General features: G+C 44.4%; 1 protein-coding gene across 2 annotated transcripts in view; it reads left to right on the plus strand.

The window, feature by feature from the left end:
* Positions 1 to 19006, plus strand: part of LOC120374953 (unconventional myosin-X-like) — a 220960-nt gene that overhangs the window by 128878 nt on the left and 73076 nt on the right. For both annotated transcript variants that reach the window (XM_039495411.1, XM_039495412.1), the window contains 4 exons: positions 4139 to 4262; positions 11296 to 11539; positions 13112 to 13207; positions 18872 to 18965. In XM_039495411.1, the coding sequence (XP_039351345.1) occupies positions 4139 to 4262; positions 11296 to 11539; positions 13112 to 13207; positions 18872 to 18965 (558 nt within the window). The remainder of the gene's footprint in view (positions 1 to 4138; positions 4263 to 11295; positions 11540 to 13111; positions 13208 to 18871; positions 18966 to 19006) is intronic.

The raw sequence follows: 19006 nt of genomic DNA on the forward strand, positions 1-19006 counted from the left end.
CTTTGAGTGCAGTTATTAGTAGATAATACTCTCTTAGCCCATCTCCTGTTATATAGGAGGTCAGAGTAAATGATCACAGTGATCAGTTCTGATTTAGAAGCCTAAAGATAATTTTCAAAATGAAATTAGGCACTTAAGAGCCTGTCCATGGGATTTGGGCTCCTAAGTGCCTAAATCCATTTTGAAAATGAAATTTAGGCTCCTTCGTCAGCACCACAACTCCTACATACTTGGGCCTTAGTTGTCTGTAAAATGGTGATGTTACTTCCCTACCTTCCACGGGTATTGTGAGGATAAATACATTAAAGATGCCTTAGATAGATAAATGACACTGTTGAGACCAGTGCCGTGTGGTTGAACTACATCTTATCTGTTAGAAAGATATCCTGTCTCTATTTAAGGACCCCAGATGAAGATTGATTTATCACTTCCCATGCTGTTCTGTTCCAGTGATTCACTACATATGCTTTTTAAACATTGCATCATATTTCCAGTTTTAATTTTTCCAAATTCAACTTCCAGCCCTTGGACCTTGTTATGGTATTTTTATTAAAGGACCCCATTATGTCAGATAACTTCTCTTTGTGTAGGTTCTTAGATCGTGATGAAATTGCTTCTTACCTACTCTGTAATACACTAGTTTTAGTTCTTGAAGCCTTTTATTGTAAGGTGGGTTTTCCAGATCTTCAATAATTCTTGCAGCTCTTACTTGAGCCCTCGCTATTCTTTAACATCCTTGTTAAAATGAAGACAGTAGAACTGGTCACAGTTTTCTAGCAGGGGCTTTACCAGTGCTGTATACAGAGGCAGTTTCACCTCCCTACTGCTTCTTGGTAGTTCCCTGTTTATAATCCAACCCTTTTTACAACAGCATCACACTGGCGTTTATGTTCAGTTGATTATCCATAAAGACCTCTAAGTCCTTTCCAGAATAAATTCCCTCATCCTCCAATTACAGCCTATGTTCTTTAAGAACATAAGAATGGCCCTACTGGTTCAGACAAAGGTCCATCTAGCCCAGTATCCTGTCTTCTGACAGTGGCCAATGCCAGGTGCCCCAGAGGGAAAGAACAGAACTGGTAATCATTGAGTGATCCATTCCTTGTCACCCGTTCCCATGGATCATCTTGCATTTGGCTGTATTGAAACACTCTTGGTCATGCTCATGTTACTATAACCCTTTGACCCAGGGGTTACGGAGGTGCTTGATGTCACTCACTGAAAGTTTTGGCCTTGGGCTCTTAAAAAAGGTTAGTACTACAGTGGGCCTCAAGCCCACTCAAGGGCTATATTTCATTTTCATAGAGTCAGAGTTTAAGGTGAGAAGGAACCTTAGATCATCTAGTGTGATGTCCTGTATAGCACAGGCCAATAATTTTCACCCAGATACCCATCTATTAAACTCAGATGCTTTAGATTAAAGCATTTCAGGCCTCAGGAGATTTAACTGTGCCACTGGGAGAGGATGGGAGAAACTAAGGTACCATCAATGCCCAAGGCTTCTGCAATGGTAGGGAAAGGTGCCCAGATGATCCTAACATGAGCCATGTCTCATGTTGCAGAGGAAGGGGAAAAAAATCCCAAGATCCTAGCCAGTCTGAGCTGAGGGGAAATTCCTTCCCAAGCCCAGATCTGATGATCAGCTTGACTCTGAGCATGTGAGCAAGAAATATCAGTCAGGCATCTAGAAAGAGAATTCCCTACAACCTCAGAGCACTGGTCTAGCTTGTCCAGTGTCTCCTCTGTAGCGATGGCCAATCTGTGATGCTTTAGAGGAAGGCAAAACAAAACAAAACATCCCAACCCCAAACCCACCAAAACTAAAAACCACACCTCACAACAGCAAAACACATCTAGCCAACTGTACATCAGATCGTTTCCTTCTTGTTTTCCCCAGGTCTTCCTGTGTCCTACCTAGCCACAGGCCTTTTTTCCACAGTCCCTTTCCTGGGCTGAGTGTTCTCTACCCCAGACCCTCCCTCTGTAGAGGTCTGCAGGTCTCTACTCCAGAGCAGATCTATATATATAGTCCCTACTCTAGTCACATTGTTCTTCTGTCACATGATTTGGGACTATACCGCCCATCAATCCCTCTGGGGCCCCGTTCTCTCAGACTTCTCTTGTGTTAAAGTGCTGAGCTCCAATAAAAGGCATGCTAGCAGTACCTTCCCTTAAAGGGGGATCACATGCATTGTTATAATCAGGATATCCTTAAAAATACTTTCTTCTGTTTTTGCCCTTCTTTAATACTAACTTGGCACCCAAGTTTCTAAACTGCCTTAGATTTCCCCTCATTATTGCCATCCCCACTTTCCTTACCCCTCAACCTTCTCCTGCTTTCAACACTACCAAATTTGGGTTCTGGCAGCACTGCATACTTGGTTAGAAAGTTGCACAGTACTCCATGAATTTGTCATTGATGCCCATCAGTTTTAGGATAGATGTAATGTTAGAAGTGTTGCATCTTCCCACCACACCTGAGTGGCAGCAGCAGCTGCTCAAGCTTCTAGGACCTTGGTTCCTTCTGGTGACCCTGTGCTGCATTTTTCTAGTAGTGCTCAGCAGAACCCGTCTTCTGGTGCAGCTGCTGGGCAGAAGCTTTAATCTGGACTCCCCTCGCTCTCCATGCTGCAGTTTTAGAGCAAGAGAGAAGGAACACTAGGTCAGAGCTATAGATCCTAAACTTGAAGCAGTGTGCCAAGCAGACCCCGCACCCATCCCTAGGCCTGTGGGGAGGGGGGGGGGCATGAAGATCCCAGCTCAATTCCCCCTCCCAAGGCCATGGGAGCAAAGAGCCCAGTAGCTATCCTCTGGCTTGATGGGGAAGGGTGATGCTTGCCCCCACCAGCCTGAGGGCCTTCTAGAGCCCAGGAGACCAGCAGGAGCCAGGGAACAGCAGAGGATGCAGGGGCCCACAAAGTGGTGAAGGTAAAGCAATAATTGATTTTTAATGCAGTGAGCAAGAGGGAGAGTGAATGAGAGGGGAAAGGGTGAGAATGAAGATCAGGGAGAGTGAATGGCAATGGCAGAGAGCGAGAGGAGGAGAGGAGTGAATAGAGAGCACATGCAGTTTGTTGGGGGATGAAGGGGCTGCCTTCATCAGTTTTAAACTCACATTTAGTCAGAGTGAACATTATTCAAAACAGAGTAATCAGGATTTGAAAATGTGTAGCACTTCATTCTGGCTGAGGTTCCACTGGTAGCCAATTGGACCATTGACTTGAATAAACAGTGACCTGTTATTTCTCAGTAGCTGTCCAATGATTGTACTGATAGATCTGTGTACTAACAAGCTACTGCCTTTGAAATTGTCTATGAACAGACCCACAGCAAATATACCTCCTTGGACTCTCTCACTCTTACCAGGGATGGGGATAGAACATCAGAAATTGAGGCAACCATCTTTGTTGTGGGCATATGGTTGTAGTTCTAAGGACAATTCCCAAAGAAAGCAGAAGCAGCAAAGAATCCTGTGGCACCTTATAGACTAACAGAAGTTTTGCAGCATGAGCTTTCATGGGTGAATACCCACTTCTTCGGATGCAAAGAAAGCAGAAAGACTTACAGTAGCCAGTCAGTGTGCTGGAAAAGAAACTAAATGGAATATTATAATATTCTGTGTTTTTGGCCTTAGAGTTCATTTAGCCAAGGATATGCTTATTACCTGATAATCAGGAAGCAATTATAGGAGTTTAGGAACTGCCATACTGGATAAGACCAGTACTACACCTAGTCCAGTTTCCTCTCTCTGACAGCAGCCAGTATGAGAGGCTTTGGAGGAAGGAGCAAGGAATCCTGCAATAGTCAGTTATAGAAGAACCTTCCCAAAAGGAAAATATCTTTCTAACCTTACTAAGTAGATTTTGGATTATGCCCAGAAGCAGGAGGGTTTATCACTTTAGGTAACTGGAGGCAGCTCCCTGCCTGTTTAATAACTCATTGCTAGCTGAGTATGTTGGCTTTAGGAACTAGTGGGTGAGGTGTCAAGCCCCTATCTTAATTGTTTGCTTTGTGTAAAAAGGACATATGGGAGCATTTGACTCAAGTTTTATATCTGGTTATGTGGCTGCTGGATCCTTGTTGTTCTGTACCCATCCGCCCGAGACTTAGAGAAGTTGATCTCTTCCTTTTTTTCTAGTTTCTGGACAGTGAGGAGGAAGTGGATGTTTATATAGACACAGACGAAGAATTCTGCAATGGCCGGGTCACAATCTTCAATGGCTCAGGACCACCCTATTTTCACAGTTATCTCTATATGAAGGGTAAGTGGCTGTAGTCTATACCACAAAAGCATTGAGAGTATCTTGTTCTCTCAGCCTCTTCTCCCTTCCTTTCTCCACACATTTTTCCTGTTTATTTGTCTACTTACATTTTTTCTATCTCTTTATTTTATCCAAACCAGCAAAGAAAAAAATGGGAAATCTCTGTAGAAGAGAGATTTAGAAGGGATTAGAGTGGATGTCCCTGTTAGCTAAACCCTTTTATACCCACCAGATTAGGGTGCCCACTGAGGTGTTTGCAGTTCAGATGAGCAAAACTAAACTAGAGCACCGGGGAGATAAGACAGCACAAAATATTGGGTGGAATATGTAAAGACTGGATAATCTCTAGGATGCTTGCATGACCACAGAGGAGGTAATGCCAGGGAGGAAGGAGGATTTCAGGTTGCTGGGAGATAGCACCAGGTAGAGACCCTTCAGAAAAGCAAGTTCACAGTCATGCTGCTTCCCTCTGCCAGAATATAAGCACTAAATCCCTGTTAGTAAGAATTGAAGTGGCCTTAATTTGGTTTAGTTGAATTCACTTCCAAAGTGAATTGAGTGGAACCAAATTAAGGTCACTTTAATTCTGAATCAGTGTGGTTTAGTGCGGTTTAACTAATCCACTTCAGTTAATTCAGATTAATTTTCCTGGATGTCACTGCATAGGTGAGCCCTAAAACAATGGCCAGTACCAGCTGCTTCAGAGGAAGGTGCAAGAAACCCCCAAGTGGATAGTTATGGAATAACATGCCTAGAGGGGAAGTTTTTTCTAATCCTCTCAATTAGGGTATGTCTACACTACAAGAGTAGTTTGATTCAACTTAATTCGAATTTGTGGAATCGACCTTACGAAGTCGAATTTGTGTATCCACACTAAGGACACTAATTCGACTTTGTGAGTCCACACTAACGGGGCCAGCGTCGACTTTGGAAGTGGTGCACTGTGGGAAGCTATCCCACAGTCCCCGCTGCCCATTGGAATGCTGGGTAGAGCCCCCAATGCCTGCTGGGGGAAAAAATGTGTCGAGGGTGGTTTTGGGTAACTGTCATCATTGAACCGTCAATCACGCCCTCCCTCCCCGAAAGTGCCTGTGGGCAATCTGTTCATGCACTTTTCTGGTCAGTGACAGCGCGGACGCCACAGCACTGCGAGCGTGGAGCCCGCTGCAGTTATGGCCATTTTCACCTCCTCGCACCTTATCGTCCACCTCTTCCACAGTCAGTTGCTGAGAAATCGGGCTACTTTTCAATGGTGCTGCAAGCACTGGTGGACCATAGGCGATGTTTTACCAACATCAACATCGGGTGGCCAGGCAAGATTCAGGACGCGCGTGTTTTCAGGAACTGTGGTCTGTTTAAACACCTGCAGGAAGGTAGTTTCTTCCCGGACCACAAAATAACTGTTGGGGATGTGCAGATGCCTATAGTGATCCTCGGGGACCCAGCCTACCCACTAATGCCCTGGCTCATGAAGCCCTATACAGGCACCTTGGACAGCGACAAGGAACTCTTCAAGTACCAGCGAGCAGCGTGACCTGTGACTGTTCAGTTTCTTTACAGAGAAGCTGAACCTGCCCCTGTTTCTTTACCCAGTTACTGTTGACTATCCTCTGCAGTTACATACCCCGTTCACCCCGTTTCCCCCACTTCCAACACACGTGTAAAAATAAAATACATGTTCCATTGTTACTTAACAAAGGTTTCTTTATTAATGACTTTGCGTTAAAGGGTTGAAACTGGGACGCAGACTGTGCTGGGTACGGTGTGCGGTGATGTAAAGACCGCCTCTAAACTCGAGGAATGACAGGCTCCTGCTCCTAGAGCGGTCCGCAGTGCTGGACTGGTTGTTTCAACGAAGCCTGCCATCCCTCCTTTTCGGGATGCTGTGTGCGGGGGATATGTGACCTTGTGGCGGAGGAGGACGGATACAGATTCCTCTGCTGCGTGACTCTGCGGTCCAGGACAAGGACCACTGCATAAGATCTGTAACCGCCCTCCCCCGCTACAAAGTCACGTCCCCCCCCACCCACACAGAACCTGGAAACCACCTCCCATACTGACCAGGGTGCCTACTGACTGCACTGTGTGTGTGACCTGCTGCTGATCCTGCCCCCGTGTCTGTACCCTGGTAAAGGTGACTGTCCTATGCAATTACCAACCCCCTTCCCCACCCCCCCTTCAAACACAGTCTTCTGTAAAAAAACATGACGGAAACAGTAATTAACAGCAAAGTATTTTTAATAATTAACTAGACAGTTAGGGGATGAAACTGGGATTTGGGCGTGGGTGAGTCAGGAAGGGAAGGACTTCTCAAAATTTAGGGTATGAGAGCTTTTGGGTACTTGAGCACTCTGCTGGGGTGCAGTGACAGTTTTCACGGCCCCTGGTGCCCCTCCTTCTGGTTATTTTGGGTGAGGGGGGTATGGGACTTTGTGGCGGGGGAGGGCGGTTGCAGATACACTGCAGGGGGGCTCTGTCCTCCTGCCTGCGGTCCTGCAGAACATCCACAAGGCGCCGGAGCGTGCCCGTTTGCTCCCTCATTAGTCCAAGCAGCGTTTGAGTCGCCTGCTGGTCCTCCTGACGCCACCTGTCCTCCCGTTCGCTGTGTGAGCGCTGGTACTGAGAGAGGTTCTCCCTCCTGGGGCATTTCCTGTGTGGCTGGTCAGAGCATCCAAGCTCGGACTGCTGTCCAGAGCGTCAACAGAGTGGTGCACTGTGGTATAGCTCCCGGAGCTACTAAGGTCGATTTCCGTCCACACCTAGCCTAATTCGACATGGCCATGTTGAATTTAGCGCTACTCCCCTCGTCGGGGAGGAGTACAGAAGTCGAACTAAAGAGCCCTCTATGTCGAATTAAATAGCTTCGTGGTGTGGACGGGTGCACGGTTAATTCGAATTAACGCTGCTAAATTCGAATTAAAGTTCTAGTGTGGACCAGGCCTTAGTGAGTGTTTTATACCTTGAAACTGGAGGATTAATGACTGAGCCCTTTCTCTTGTCATTTTGGATGTTGCCATGATCAATAAAAATTCACAATCTTTGAGGCTGGGACTTTCAAGGGAGCATAAGGGAGATAGGTACATAACTTCCGACTGGAATTGCAAATAACTTCCAGTTGGCATTGGGTGCCTATTTCCCTTAGGCAGCTTTGAGAATGTCTCCCTTATTGAATTCCACCAAAGTGTTGGTCTCAGCAGAATCTAGTGGCAGTCAGATGCACAGGTAATCATCCATTGTGTTAAAAGTATTTCCTTTTTTCTGTTCTAAATTTGCTGCCTTTCAGTTTAATTGACTGTCCCCTTGTTCTGATTTACTTCCACTATACCTTTTTATTACAGAGAGAGTGAACAGTGATGGAAATACAATCAAGACCAGTGCAAAGTAGTATGCTTAGGAAGGAAAAAGCAGATGAATGTGTACAAAATGGAAAATAACTGTCTAGGCAGCAGTACAGCAGAAAAGGACTGGGAGGGTATAGTGGCTCACAAGTTGCACATGAGTCAACAGTATGAAAAGGGCAAATGTCATTCTGGAATGTATTAACAGGAGTGGTGTAAGTAAGACAGGGAAGGTAATTGTTCCACTTGGCATTAGTGAGGCCTCAGCTAGAGTGCTATGTTCAGTTTTGGACACCACACTTTAAAGAACAACTGGAGAGGGAACAACAAAATGCAACAAAAATAAGAGGTGTAGAAACATGACCGATGAGGAAAGGTTAAAAGAATTGGGCCTGTTTAATCTAGAGAACAGAACACTGAGGGGCAACATGCAGGGCTGGCTTTGGCTTTTTTGCCGCCCCAAGCAAAAAAAAAGGGAGGGGGGAAAGGGGGCACGCCGGAGCGTCAAAGCAGGGGGATAAAACGAAAAATGGCGCAACTGGAGGAGCAAAGCGGGGGGGCGGGGGTGGGGGGTGGAGACACGGCGCGGCCGGCAAAGCCGGGGAAAAAACAAAACAAAAAAACCCTACAGGGCGACCCCTACAGGGGACTCCCTGTGCTGCAGAGTGCGTGCCCGGTCTATTGCGGGGGAGGGGAAGGGACCAGGCTGGGGAGAGAGAGAGAAGGGGGGCAGCCAGGGCTTCAGTGGGGCACTCACCCCGTGGCCCCGACCGCTGCACCGCCTGCTGGGAGGGCTCTGCTCTGGTCGGCAGGGAGGGAAGGACACGGGCTGCCCTGCTGAGTTTGCTGCAGGGCGCTCCCCTCCTCCACCCCCTACAGGGCGGCCAGAGCAGCGAACACACACACAAAAAACCCGTCCGTGCCGCCCTCGGTTTGGGCGGAAACCACCCTGTAGAATCTGCCGCCCCAAGCACAAGCTTGCTCAGCTGGTGCCTGGAGCCGGCCCTGGCAACATGGTAACAGTCTTCAAATATGTAAAAGACTGTTATAAAGAGGATCAGTTGCTCTGTTTGCTGAGGGTAGGACAAGAAGTAATTGGCTTAGCTTGCAGCTTGGAACAGGTTACCTAGGGAGGTTGTGGAATCCACATCCATGGAGGTTTTTAAGAACAGGTTAGACAAACACCTTTCAGGGTAGCCTAGGTATAATTAATCCTGCCTCAGTGTGGGGGGATGAACTAGATGACCTCATGAGATCCTTCCATCCCTGCATTTCTATGATTCTATTTTTCTTTATTTGAGTTACCTAACAATTTCCATTATAAAAGATTTTTGTAAACTTTGGGGTCCCAACCCACAGTGTGAGAACCGCTGCTTTAATCTAACCCAATTTATTAGCCTCAATATAGAGGTAACTGTGTGAAATTTAATGTCCTGTGACAGATAGGATGTCAAACTAGATAATCTAATGGTCCTTTCTGGCCTTTAACTCTCTGAATCAATTAATACTGTGATCTTATGTGTTGTCTCTAACTCAGAAACGATATAGCAGAAATAGAAGGGATCCACAGTTAAATAAAAAAAATAATTAGAGTAACAGAAAGATTTTCAGATAAAGAGAGACAGGAAAGATTGGGAATGTTCAGTTTAGAAAACAATCATAGAATCATAGAGTATAAGGGTTGGAAGGGACCTCAGGAGGTATCTAGTCCAACCCCCTACTCAAAGCAGGACCAATTCCCAACTAAATCATTGCAACCAGGGCTTTGTCAAGCCTGACCTAAAAAACCTCTAAGGAAGGAGATTCCACCACCTCCCTAGGTAAAAGAGACTATGCAGAATCCCACAGCTACAGGACTATCTACGTTAGTTAACAACAGGAGACGGTTGTTATCCGAGTGGGTGATGAGGATACCTATGGAAGCCCTCTCTTCACTTTTCTCCCTATAAGGTGTGGAGAGCTCCTTCCCCATGTGGTGCTTCAGGGTGGATACTGGGGCCATGGTGAGTCCAGGGGCAGTAGCTGGCAGGAGCTCAGCTGAATTCTGTCTCCCCTTCCCATCCTTGATCGGCTTTGTGTTCCAGGGGTTCCCAGTGCAGTGGGTATTGCTGCCAGCTGGTATTCTGTAGAGTCTGTGATGTCCTATGGGTCCCTCTCTCTGGTCTGGCCAGGATCTCTGAGGATCAGGATGAGAAAGCCCAACAGAGTAACAGTGGATGCTGGGGTCCCAGGAGATGGTGATGCTGACAGCCTTGGTGGTGAAGCTTGCTCCGTCTGGTCCACCCATCTCCCAGCCAGCAGTTGTTGCCAGACAGCCCAGTTCTCCCCACAAAGTCTTTTATTTAAAGATTCCAAAAGGGGGGTGATGGGCTAATCTCCTCATTATTTTGTTTACGAATTAGGCCTAATTTCCAAGTTGATATACCAACTTGGATTCATTGATTTCCAGTCCCACACTCCTTTTGTTTACAGACATGATCTTAACACAGTCCTTGAGTTATATCAGTAGGCCTTTTTGTTTGGATTAATTTAATTATTCTCTCTCCCCTTTGTACCTTTTCCCACTGACATTTTTTGAATTAGGTGATGGTGATATTTTATGGATTTTCACTCACTTGTCTCAGTTGAGCTTACAATTGTAATATATGGGTGTACACATTCACCCTAAGATGTCCTTAGTGGCCCCCATGCTGGTGGAGGACTGCCATGGCAGAACCTGGGTAGTTCTCTGCTTGGCATTTACTGCTGTGTTACAATCCTTCTGCACTACCTGAGTGGCCCAAAGATGATGTAACTCAGCTTCAGAATGTGGCCCAAAGTCTTTAAATTCAGATTGAATATTTCTGTCTAAAGGACATGCCTGTAGCTCAGTCACAAGGTATTGTGCTTATTGTAGGATATGGCGGCCCGTGTTCTGCAGAATGCCAGACTAAATAATTGTAGTGGTCCCTTCTGGTATTAAAATCTGCATATAGATCAGACTCTGTTCTGCAAGAGGCAGAGCAAGAGAATAGTGTGGTGAACATCCATCAGTTTTGCAAATTTGGGAAAGCAGCGTGTGCACTCTGGAGCAGAAATACAAAGGAGTGAAGGAGGAACCTCTGTTTGTATTGCATGCATGGGGAGGAGTTGTCATTGTTGGTGCTGGTCTTTACTTTGCAGGAATTCCTGAATCAGTGATTTTACTATGTTCTGATGGGAGGAACCTCAGAAGGTGCCGTAGTTTGGATTACATAAAGTCCTGCTTCTCTGCAGATTATCCAGCCATCTTTAAGATGAAAATTTTGTGAAGTCTGTTCTTTTTCTCTAGCTTTTCAGTGTTTCCTGGTTTCAAGCAGGCCACAAAAACTTCAGGATGCACATTTGTAACAGCATCTTGGCGCTTCAGACAAACAGCGAACCAAAAAATGAGAAGCAAGTGAGAATTTTCACAAATTCTACAAGAAAACAAAACCAGAGTGCACTTTTCACTTCTCAGAAACTGTTCATGTTTGGTTCAATGTCTGATTCTGTTCTTTCTTTGGTCAATCCCTAATCCCAGCCTTATTTCTATTCCAGTCCTCAATTCCTGCTATGTCTGGCCAGGCACAGATCTGAAATGGTGCCCAGATGTCTAACTGAGACACAAGGATTAGACTAGGGAGATGCGTGATGCTGCAAATTTGATAATGTCTTGCGCTCTCTCCTTTCTGCAGGGGGTCTGATGAATCCATGGAGACGGCGATGGTGTGTTCTGAAGAATGAGGCTTTCATGTGGTTCCGAACTAAGCAAGAGGCCCTGAAGTCAGGCTGGCTCTATAAAAAAGGAGGCGGCATGTCAACTCTGTCTCGCCGTAACTGGAAGCGCCGCTGGTTTGTTCTTCGAGAATCTAAGTTGATGTACTTTGAGAATGACAGTGAGGAAAAACTGAAGGGGACGATAGACATCAGAAAGGCAAAGTGAGTGAGAAGAACGAACCCAATAAAACTCCAACATTCTCTGTCCATATCACTAGTGATTAAGGGCTGCTGCACTAGCCTAGAAATATTGTATAGGGTTAGAAGAAGAGGGTAGAGAAGGAAAATCCTATTGGATCATCCAATCGAGCTCTGGGGGAGCAGGATTGCTCCCTATTGTACATTTTCTAGTTCTTTGTCTAGTTTAGGGAGCAGCTTCAGACTCCGGACTGACAGAGGTTGTCCGGGAGAGGCACTAATTCAGCACATCACCCATGTGCTCTGCCCCACCCCTGACTCCATCTGCCTCAGCGCTATTCCAGACAACTCCAGGGTTCCTAGTGGAGTTTGATTGTGGGTGAGTTATATTGCTGTGCCTTCCCCCAACCTGTGGGCAGATTTTTGGCTGCTAGAGCCAGGCATCCTGTCTTTCCCTAGTAGCACTCAGAGATTGAATCAGACCCTCATACTGTCTCCACCTAGAGTAACAAGAAATAGGGCTGTCAAACTATTTTAAAAATTAATCATGTGATTAAAAAAACACCACAATTAATTGCATATTTAATCATACTGTTAAACAATAATAGAATACTATTTATTTAAATGTTTTTGGATGTTTTCTACATTTTCAAATATATTGATTTCACTTACAAGACAGAATACAAAGTGTACAGTGCTCACTTTATATTATTTTTTATTACAAATATTTGCACGGTAAAAAAGATAAAAGAAATAGTATTTTTAACTCACCTCATACAAGTACTGTAATGCAATCTCTATCGTGAAAGTGCAACTTACAAATGTAGAATTGTTTTTTTACGTAACTGCACTAAAAATAAAACAATGTAAAAAAGAGCCTACAAGTCCACTCAATCCTACTTTTGTTCAGCCAATTGCTAAGACAAACATGTTTGTTTACATTTTTGGAAGATAATGCTTTCCAATTCTTATTTACAATGTCACCTGAAAGTGAGACAGGCGATAGGGGATGGATCTTGTGAGAACTGGCATTTGTATGGCACTGTTGTAGCCAGTATTGCACAGTATTTACATCCAAACATCCAAAAATATTTAAATAAATGGTATTCTATTGTTCTTTAACAGTGCAATTAAAACTGTTTTAATTTTATTATTTAATTTAATTAATTTTTTTAATCAAGTTAATTTGTTTTGAGTTAATCACTTGAGTTAACTGCGATTGACAGCCCTACCAAGAAACAAAATGAATGAGCAGTCATGGCTGGTGTAAATAGCTCCACCTGTCCACCTCCCTGTTTTATTTTTTGGCCACTCAAATCTCTGTTTGCTGATTGGTTTAAAGAAAGCATTAAATTTGTATGTGTGCCATCTGCTTTTGTATAGGTTAGCTGCATAGCCATTTTAAGGGGGATTCAGAAATTCTTGCTATTGACCAGTGGAATTCCTGTGTTTAAACAAATGTGTTGACATGCCAGCCACCCTTCATTTCATTTTCTACAGTGAATGGTACAGCATGAAAAATCAGGCATATGGAGTAAATGTGATGCTTATGGAAGTTTTTCAGCTTGCTGGGTCTCACTGTTCACTGTGTTACAGGGAGATTGTGGATATTCATGAGAAGGAGAATGCTCTGGATATTGTGACAGAGGACAGAATTTACCACATTGTGGCAGAGTCACCAGAAGATGCCAGGTACAAGAGGGAATTTATTATCCATCTTCATTCATTACTGGGTTTCTCCCATGCTGCTCCTGCAATGAATCTCAACTCTGCCCTGGAAAGTCCATTAACTTTCCTCACTGGGATGAGAAGGGATTTGTTCCTGAGCTTCATTACATACTTCTCTAACAACAGATATCATCTGTGGACTCCCCATCCCCAGAAATGAGATAGAAATTTAGTCTGTGTTCATGTAGTCATGGAACTTCCTTCCTTCTGCCCACTGTTCCACCACAGCTCTCTTTCTTGAGAGTATACATTACCTTTTGCTTCTGTAATGTGGCCTAAGTTAAGCATGACTTTGATAAGAACAGTTTTTCATGCAACACTTATTATAACTGTAATATCTATTAGCTGATTTATTTATTAAATAAAATCCAAGGTGAACAATGCCAACCATTCATGGTTTCTGTAAATGACTGAGGCAACCTGCAGAGGGAATTTGTTTTATCCAGAACTCGGAGTGAAAGCTGTAGTTTATCAGAGTCTGCAGAGTCATCTGATAAAACCTCAGCAATGTAAACCCAGAGAATGACTCATATCCTTCCCTTCTGGCATCCTGGCCAGATGGCAGAAGTAAGTATTAAATGTCAGCCCTTGGCCTCACCATAGCAACATCCATTCCGAGAAAGAGGAAAGCACCTGCAGCTGCACTAGAAAGGGCAAACCACTGTCGTTTTAGAGCTTTTGTTAGTGACACCTCTACAAAACCCAGATGCTTCTTATCTGAAGTTTAGAGTGGGATGAGCTCTCTGCTGGTTCTCCAGGACTGATTCACTCTCAAGCCTTGTGGCTGGAACAGGAATCCCTGTCACAGCCAAGTAACTTCAAATCCTTCCCTTTACATAAGAACACAAGAACATAAGAACGGCCGTACCAGGTCAGACCAAAGGTCCATCTAGCCCAGTATCCTGTCTACCGACAGTGGCCAATGCCAGGTGCCCCAGAGGGAGTGGACCTAACAGGAAATGATCAAGTGATCTCTCTCCTGCCATCCGTCTCCATCCTCTGACAAACAGAGGCTAGGGACACCATTCCTTACCCATCCTGGCTAATAGCCATTAATGGACTTAGCCACCATGAATTTATCCAGTTCTCTTTTAAACGCTGTTATAGTCCTAGCCTTCACAACCTCCTCAGGCAAAGAGTGCCACAGGTTGACTGTGCACTGCGTGAAGAAGAACTTCCTTGTATTTGTTCTAGACCTGCTGCCTACCAATTTCATCTGGTGACCCCTAGTTCTTGTATTGTGGGAATAAGTAAATAACTTTTCCTTATCCACTTTATCCACATCACTCATGATTTTATATACCTCTATCATATCCCCCCTTAGTCTCCTCTTTTCCAAGCTGAAGAGTCCTAGCCTCTTTAATCTCTCCTCAGATGGGACCCGTTCCAAACCCCTAATCATTTTAGTTGCCCTTTTCTGAACCTTTTCTAGTGCCAGTATATCTTTTTTGAGATGAGGAGACCACATCTGTACACAGTACTCGAGATGTGGGCATACCATCAATTTATATAAGGGCAATAATATATTCTCAGTCTTATTCTCTATCCCCTTTTTAATGATTCCTAACATCCTGTTTGCTTTTTTGACCGCCTCTGCACACTGCATTGACATCTTCAGAGAACTATCCACGATGACGCCAAGATCTTTTTCCTGACTTGTTGTAGCTAAATTAGCCCCCATCATATTGTATGTATAGTTGGGGTTATTTTTTCCAATGTGCATTACTTTACATTTATCCACATTAAATTTCATTTGCCATTTTGTTGCCCAATCACTTAGTTTTGTGAGATCTTTTTGAAGTTCATCACAGTCTGCTTTGGTTTTAACTATCTTGAGCAATTTAGTAAACTGCAAACTTTGCCACCTCACTGTTTACCCCTTTCTCCAGATCATTTATGAATAAGAAGAATAGTATTGGTCCGAGGACTGACTCTTGGGGAACACCACTAGTTACCCCTCTCCGTTCTGAGAATTTACCATTAATTCCTACCCTTTGTTCCCTGTCTTTTAACCAGTTCTCAATCCATGAAAGGATCTTCCCTTTTATTCCATGACAGCTTAATTTACGTCAGAGCCTTTGGTGAGGGATCTTGTCAAAGGCTTTCTGGAAATCTAAGTACACCATGTCCACTGGATCCCCCTTGTCCACATGTTTGTTGACCCCTTAAAAGAACTCTAATAGATTAGTAAGACACGATTTCCCTTTACAGAAACCATGTTGACTATTGCTCAACAGTTTGTTTTTCTATGTGTCTGACAATTTTATTTTTAACTATTGTTTCAACTAATTTGCCCAGTACTGACGTTAGACTTACCGGTCTGTAATTGCCGGGATCACCTCTAGAGCCCTTTTTAAATATTGGCGTTACATTAGCTCACTTCCAGTCATTGGGTACAGAAGCTGATTTAAAGGACAGGTTACAAACCTTAGCTAATAGTTACGCAACTTCACATTTGAGTTCTTTCAGAACTCTTGGGTGAATGCCATCTGGTCCTGGGGACTTGTTAATGTTAAGTTTATCAATTAATTCCAAAACCTCCTCTAGTGACACTTCAATCTGTGACAGTTCCTCAGATTTATCACCTACAAAAGCCAGCTCAGGTTTGGGAATCTCCCTAACATCCTCAGCCTTGAAGACTGAAGCAAAGAATCCATTTAGTTTCTCCGCAATGACTTTATCGTCTTTAAGCGCTCCTTTTATATCTCGATCATCAAGGGGCCCCACTGGTTGTTTAGCAGGCTTCCTGCTTCTGATGTACTTAAAAAGCATTTTGTTATTACCTTTGGAGTTTTTGGCTAGCCGTTCTTCAAACTCCTCTTTGGCTTTTCTTATTACACTCTTGCACTTCATTTGGCAGTGTTTATGCTCCTTTCTATTTGCCTCACTAGGATTTGACTTCTGCTTTTTAAAGGAGGTCTTTTTATCTCTCACTGCTTCTTTTACATGGTTGTTAAGCCACGGTGGCTCTTTTTTAGTTCTTTTACTGTGTTTCTTAAATTGGGGTATACATTGAAGTTGGGCATCCATTATGGTGTCTTTAAAAAGCACCAATGCAGCTTGCAGGGATTTCACTTTAGTCACTGTACTTTTTAACTTCTGTTTAACTAACCCCCTCATTTTTGCATAGTTCCCCCTTTTGAAATTAAATGCCACAGTGTTGGGCTGTTGAGATGTTCTTCCCACCACAGGGATGTTGAATGCTATTGTATTATGGTTGCTATTTCCAAGCAGTCCTGTTATAGTTACCTCTTGGACCAGCTTCTGCGCTCCACTCAGGACTAAATCTAGAGTTGCCTCTCCCCTTGTGGGTTCCCGTACCAGCTGCTCCATGAATCAGTCATTTAAAGTATCGATAAATTTTATCTCTGCATTTCATCCTGAAGTGAAATATTCCCAGTCAATATGGAGATAATTGAAATCCCCCACTATTATTGAGTTCTTAATTTTGATAGCCTCTCTTCCCTTAGCATTTCATCATCACTATCCCTGCCCTGGTCAGGTGGTCGATAATAGATCCCTAATGTTATATTCTTATTAGAGCATGAAATTTCTATCCATAGAGATTCTGTGGAACCTGTGGATTCACTTAAGATTTTTACTTCATTTGATTCTACATTTTCTTTCACATATAGTGTCACCCCCTACCCTGCACGACCTGTTCTGTCCTTCCGATATATTTTGTACCCTGGAATGATTGTGTCCCATTGATTGCTCTCAGTCCACCAGGTTTCTGTGATGCCTATTATATCAATATCCTCCTTTAGCACAAGGCACTCTAGTTCACCCATCTTATTATTTAGACTTCTAGCATTTGTGTACAAGCACTTTAAAAACTTGTCCCTGTTTATTTGTCTGCCCTTTTCTGACGTGTCAGAATCTTTTTTATGTGAATGTTTATCATCTGATCCGGCCCTTACATTATCCTCTTCAGTCCTCTGCTCCTGACTATAACCTGGAGATTCTCTATCATTAGACTCTCCCCTAAGAGAAGTCTCTGTCCGATCCACATGCTCCTCTGCAGCAGTCGGTTTTCCCCCATCTCCTAGTTTAAAAACTGCTCTACAACCTTTTTAATGTTTAGAGCCAGCAGTCTGGTTCCACTTTGGTTTAGGTGGAGCCCATCTCCTGTATAGGCTCCCCCCTCCCAAAAGTTTCCCCAGTTCCTAATGAATGTAAACCCCTCCTCTCTACACCATCGTCTCATCCACACATTGAGACTCCGAAGCTCTGCCTGTCTACCTGGCCCTGTGCGTGGAACTGGGAACATTTCTGAGAATGCCACCATAGAGGTCCTGGATTTCAGTCTCTTCCCTAGCAGCCTAAATTTGGCCTCCAGGATATCTCTCCTACCCTTCCCTATGTCATTGGTACCTACATGTACCACGACCACTGGCTCCTCGCCCGCATTACACATAAGTCTGTCGAGATGCCTCGAGAGATCTGCAACCTTCGCACCAGGCAAGCAAGTCACCATACGGTTCTCCCGGTCATCACAAACCCAGCTATCTATGTTTCTAATGATCGAATCTCCCATTACTAACACCTTCCTTTTCCTAGAAACTGGAGTTCCCTCCCCCGGAGAGGTAACCTCAGTGCGAGAAGCAACCCCAGCACCATCTGGAAGGAGGGTCCCAACTATGGGAAGGTTTCCCTCTGCTCCCGTTGACTGCTTTGCTTCCCTGGGCCTTTCATCCTCCTCAACAGCGCAGGGGCTGTCTGAGTGGAGGTGGGACAATTCTACAGTGTCCCGGAAAGCCTCATCAACATACCTCTCTGCTCCCTTAGCTCCTCCAGTTCCGCCACCCTGGCCTCCAAAGTCCGTACATGGTCTCTGAGGGCCAGGAGCTCCTTGCACCAAATGCACACATACACCACCCACCCACAGAGCAGGTAATCATACATGCTGCACTCAGTGCAATAAACTGGATAGCCCCCAATCTGCAGCTTGGCTTCTGCCTGCATTGTCTCCTAGTTAATGGAAGGGTGGTTTAAAGCAAGAAGTTTTGAATGTAGTTTGGTTTATAGGTTTTAAGGGAAATAAAGGGAAACAGAACTGGCAAGGGACCCCTACTTCCTTCCTACTCCCCTTCCAAACTCCCTTGCGAAACTACCTGTTAGCAGGGAGTTAAATCATAAAACTGACCAGTTGGAAACAGTCTGATTTTAGGATGTGTATGCAGGTCAGATAAGGGAGCTAGTTCAAGAAGGTTTTTGGGAGTTGAGGCAGGTCAGAACTCTTTTCTGGAATGAGTCCCACCCGTCTTGCCTTCCCATTGCTGAAACCTCTCCCAAGTCCACTAACAGGTGTGCATCATATAACCCACTTCTAATTCCTCATGCTGGCAATGGGAAGGTGGATTGTGTAGGAGCAGTTGCCAAGGGGTTGGTGAGGCCAGGTGTCTGGGAGCTTATGTAGATATTCCAGGAATGAATGGACGGTTGGGAAAAAGGTGAGCTTCCATCAGGATCAGAGGGCTGAGGCACTTTTGGAGAGTTATAGGAAAGAAGTGAGTGAAATAATTCTTCCATTGGATGGTGGGTTTCTGTTTCCTTCTCAATCTGATCATCTTCTGGAGTCTAGTTTCACTGCATAAATCCTAACCTTGGTTTTGTTCTGATTGTCAGTGGTTGGTTTAATGTCCTGAGCCGAGTGCACAGTGCCACAGCCCAACAGCTGAGGGAAATGCAAGATGAACAGGCAAATCCGAAGAATGCAGTGGTGAGTTACTAGTGGACCAGGTTCCTGGCAAGTTGGATGTT

The sequence above is a fragment of the Mauremys reevesii genome, linkage group 11 (genome assembly GCF_016161935.1).
Source record: "Mauremys reevesii isolate NIE-2019 linkage group 11, ASM1616193v1, whole genome shotgun sequence".
NCBI classification, from domain to species: Eukaryota; Metazoa; Chordata; order Testudines; family Geoemydidae; genus Mauremys; species Mauremys reevesii.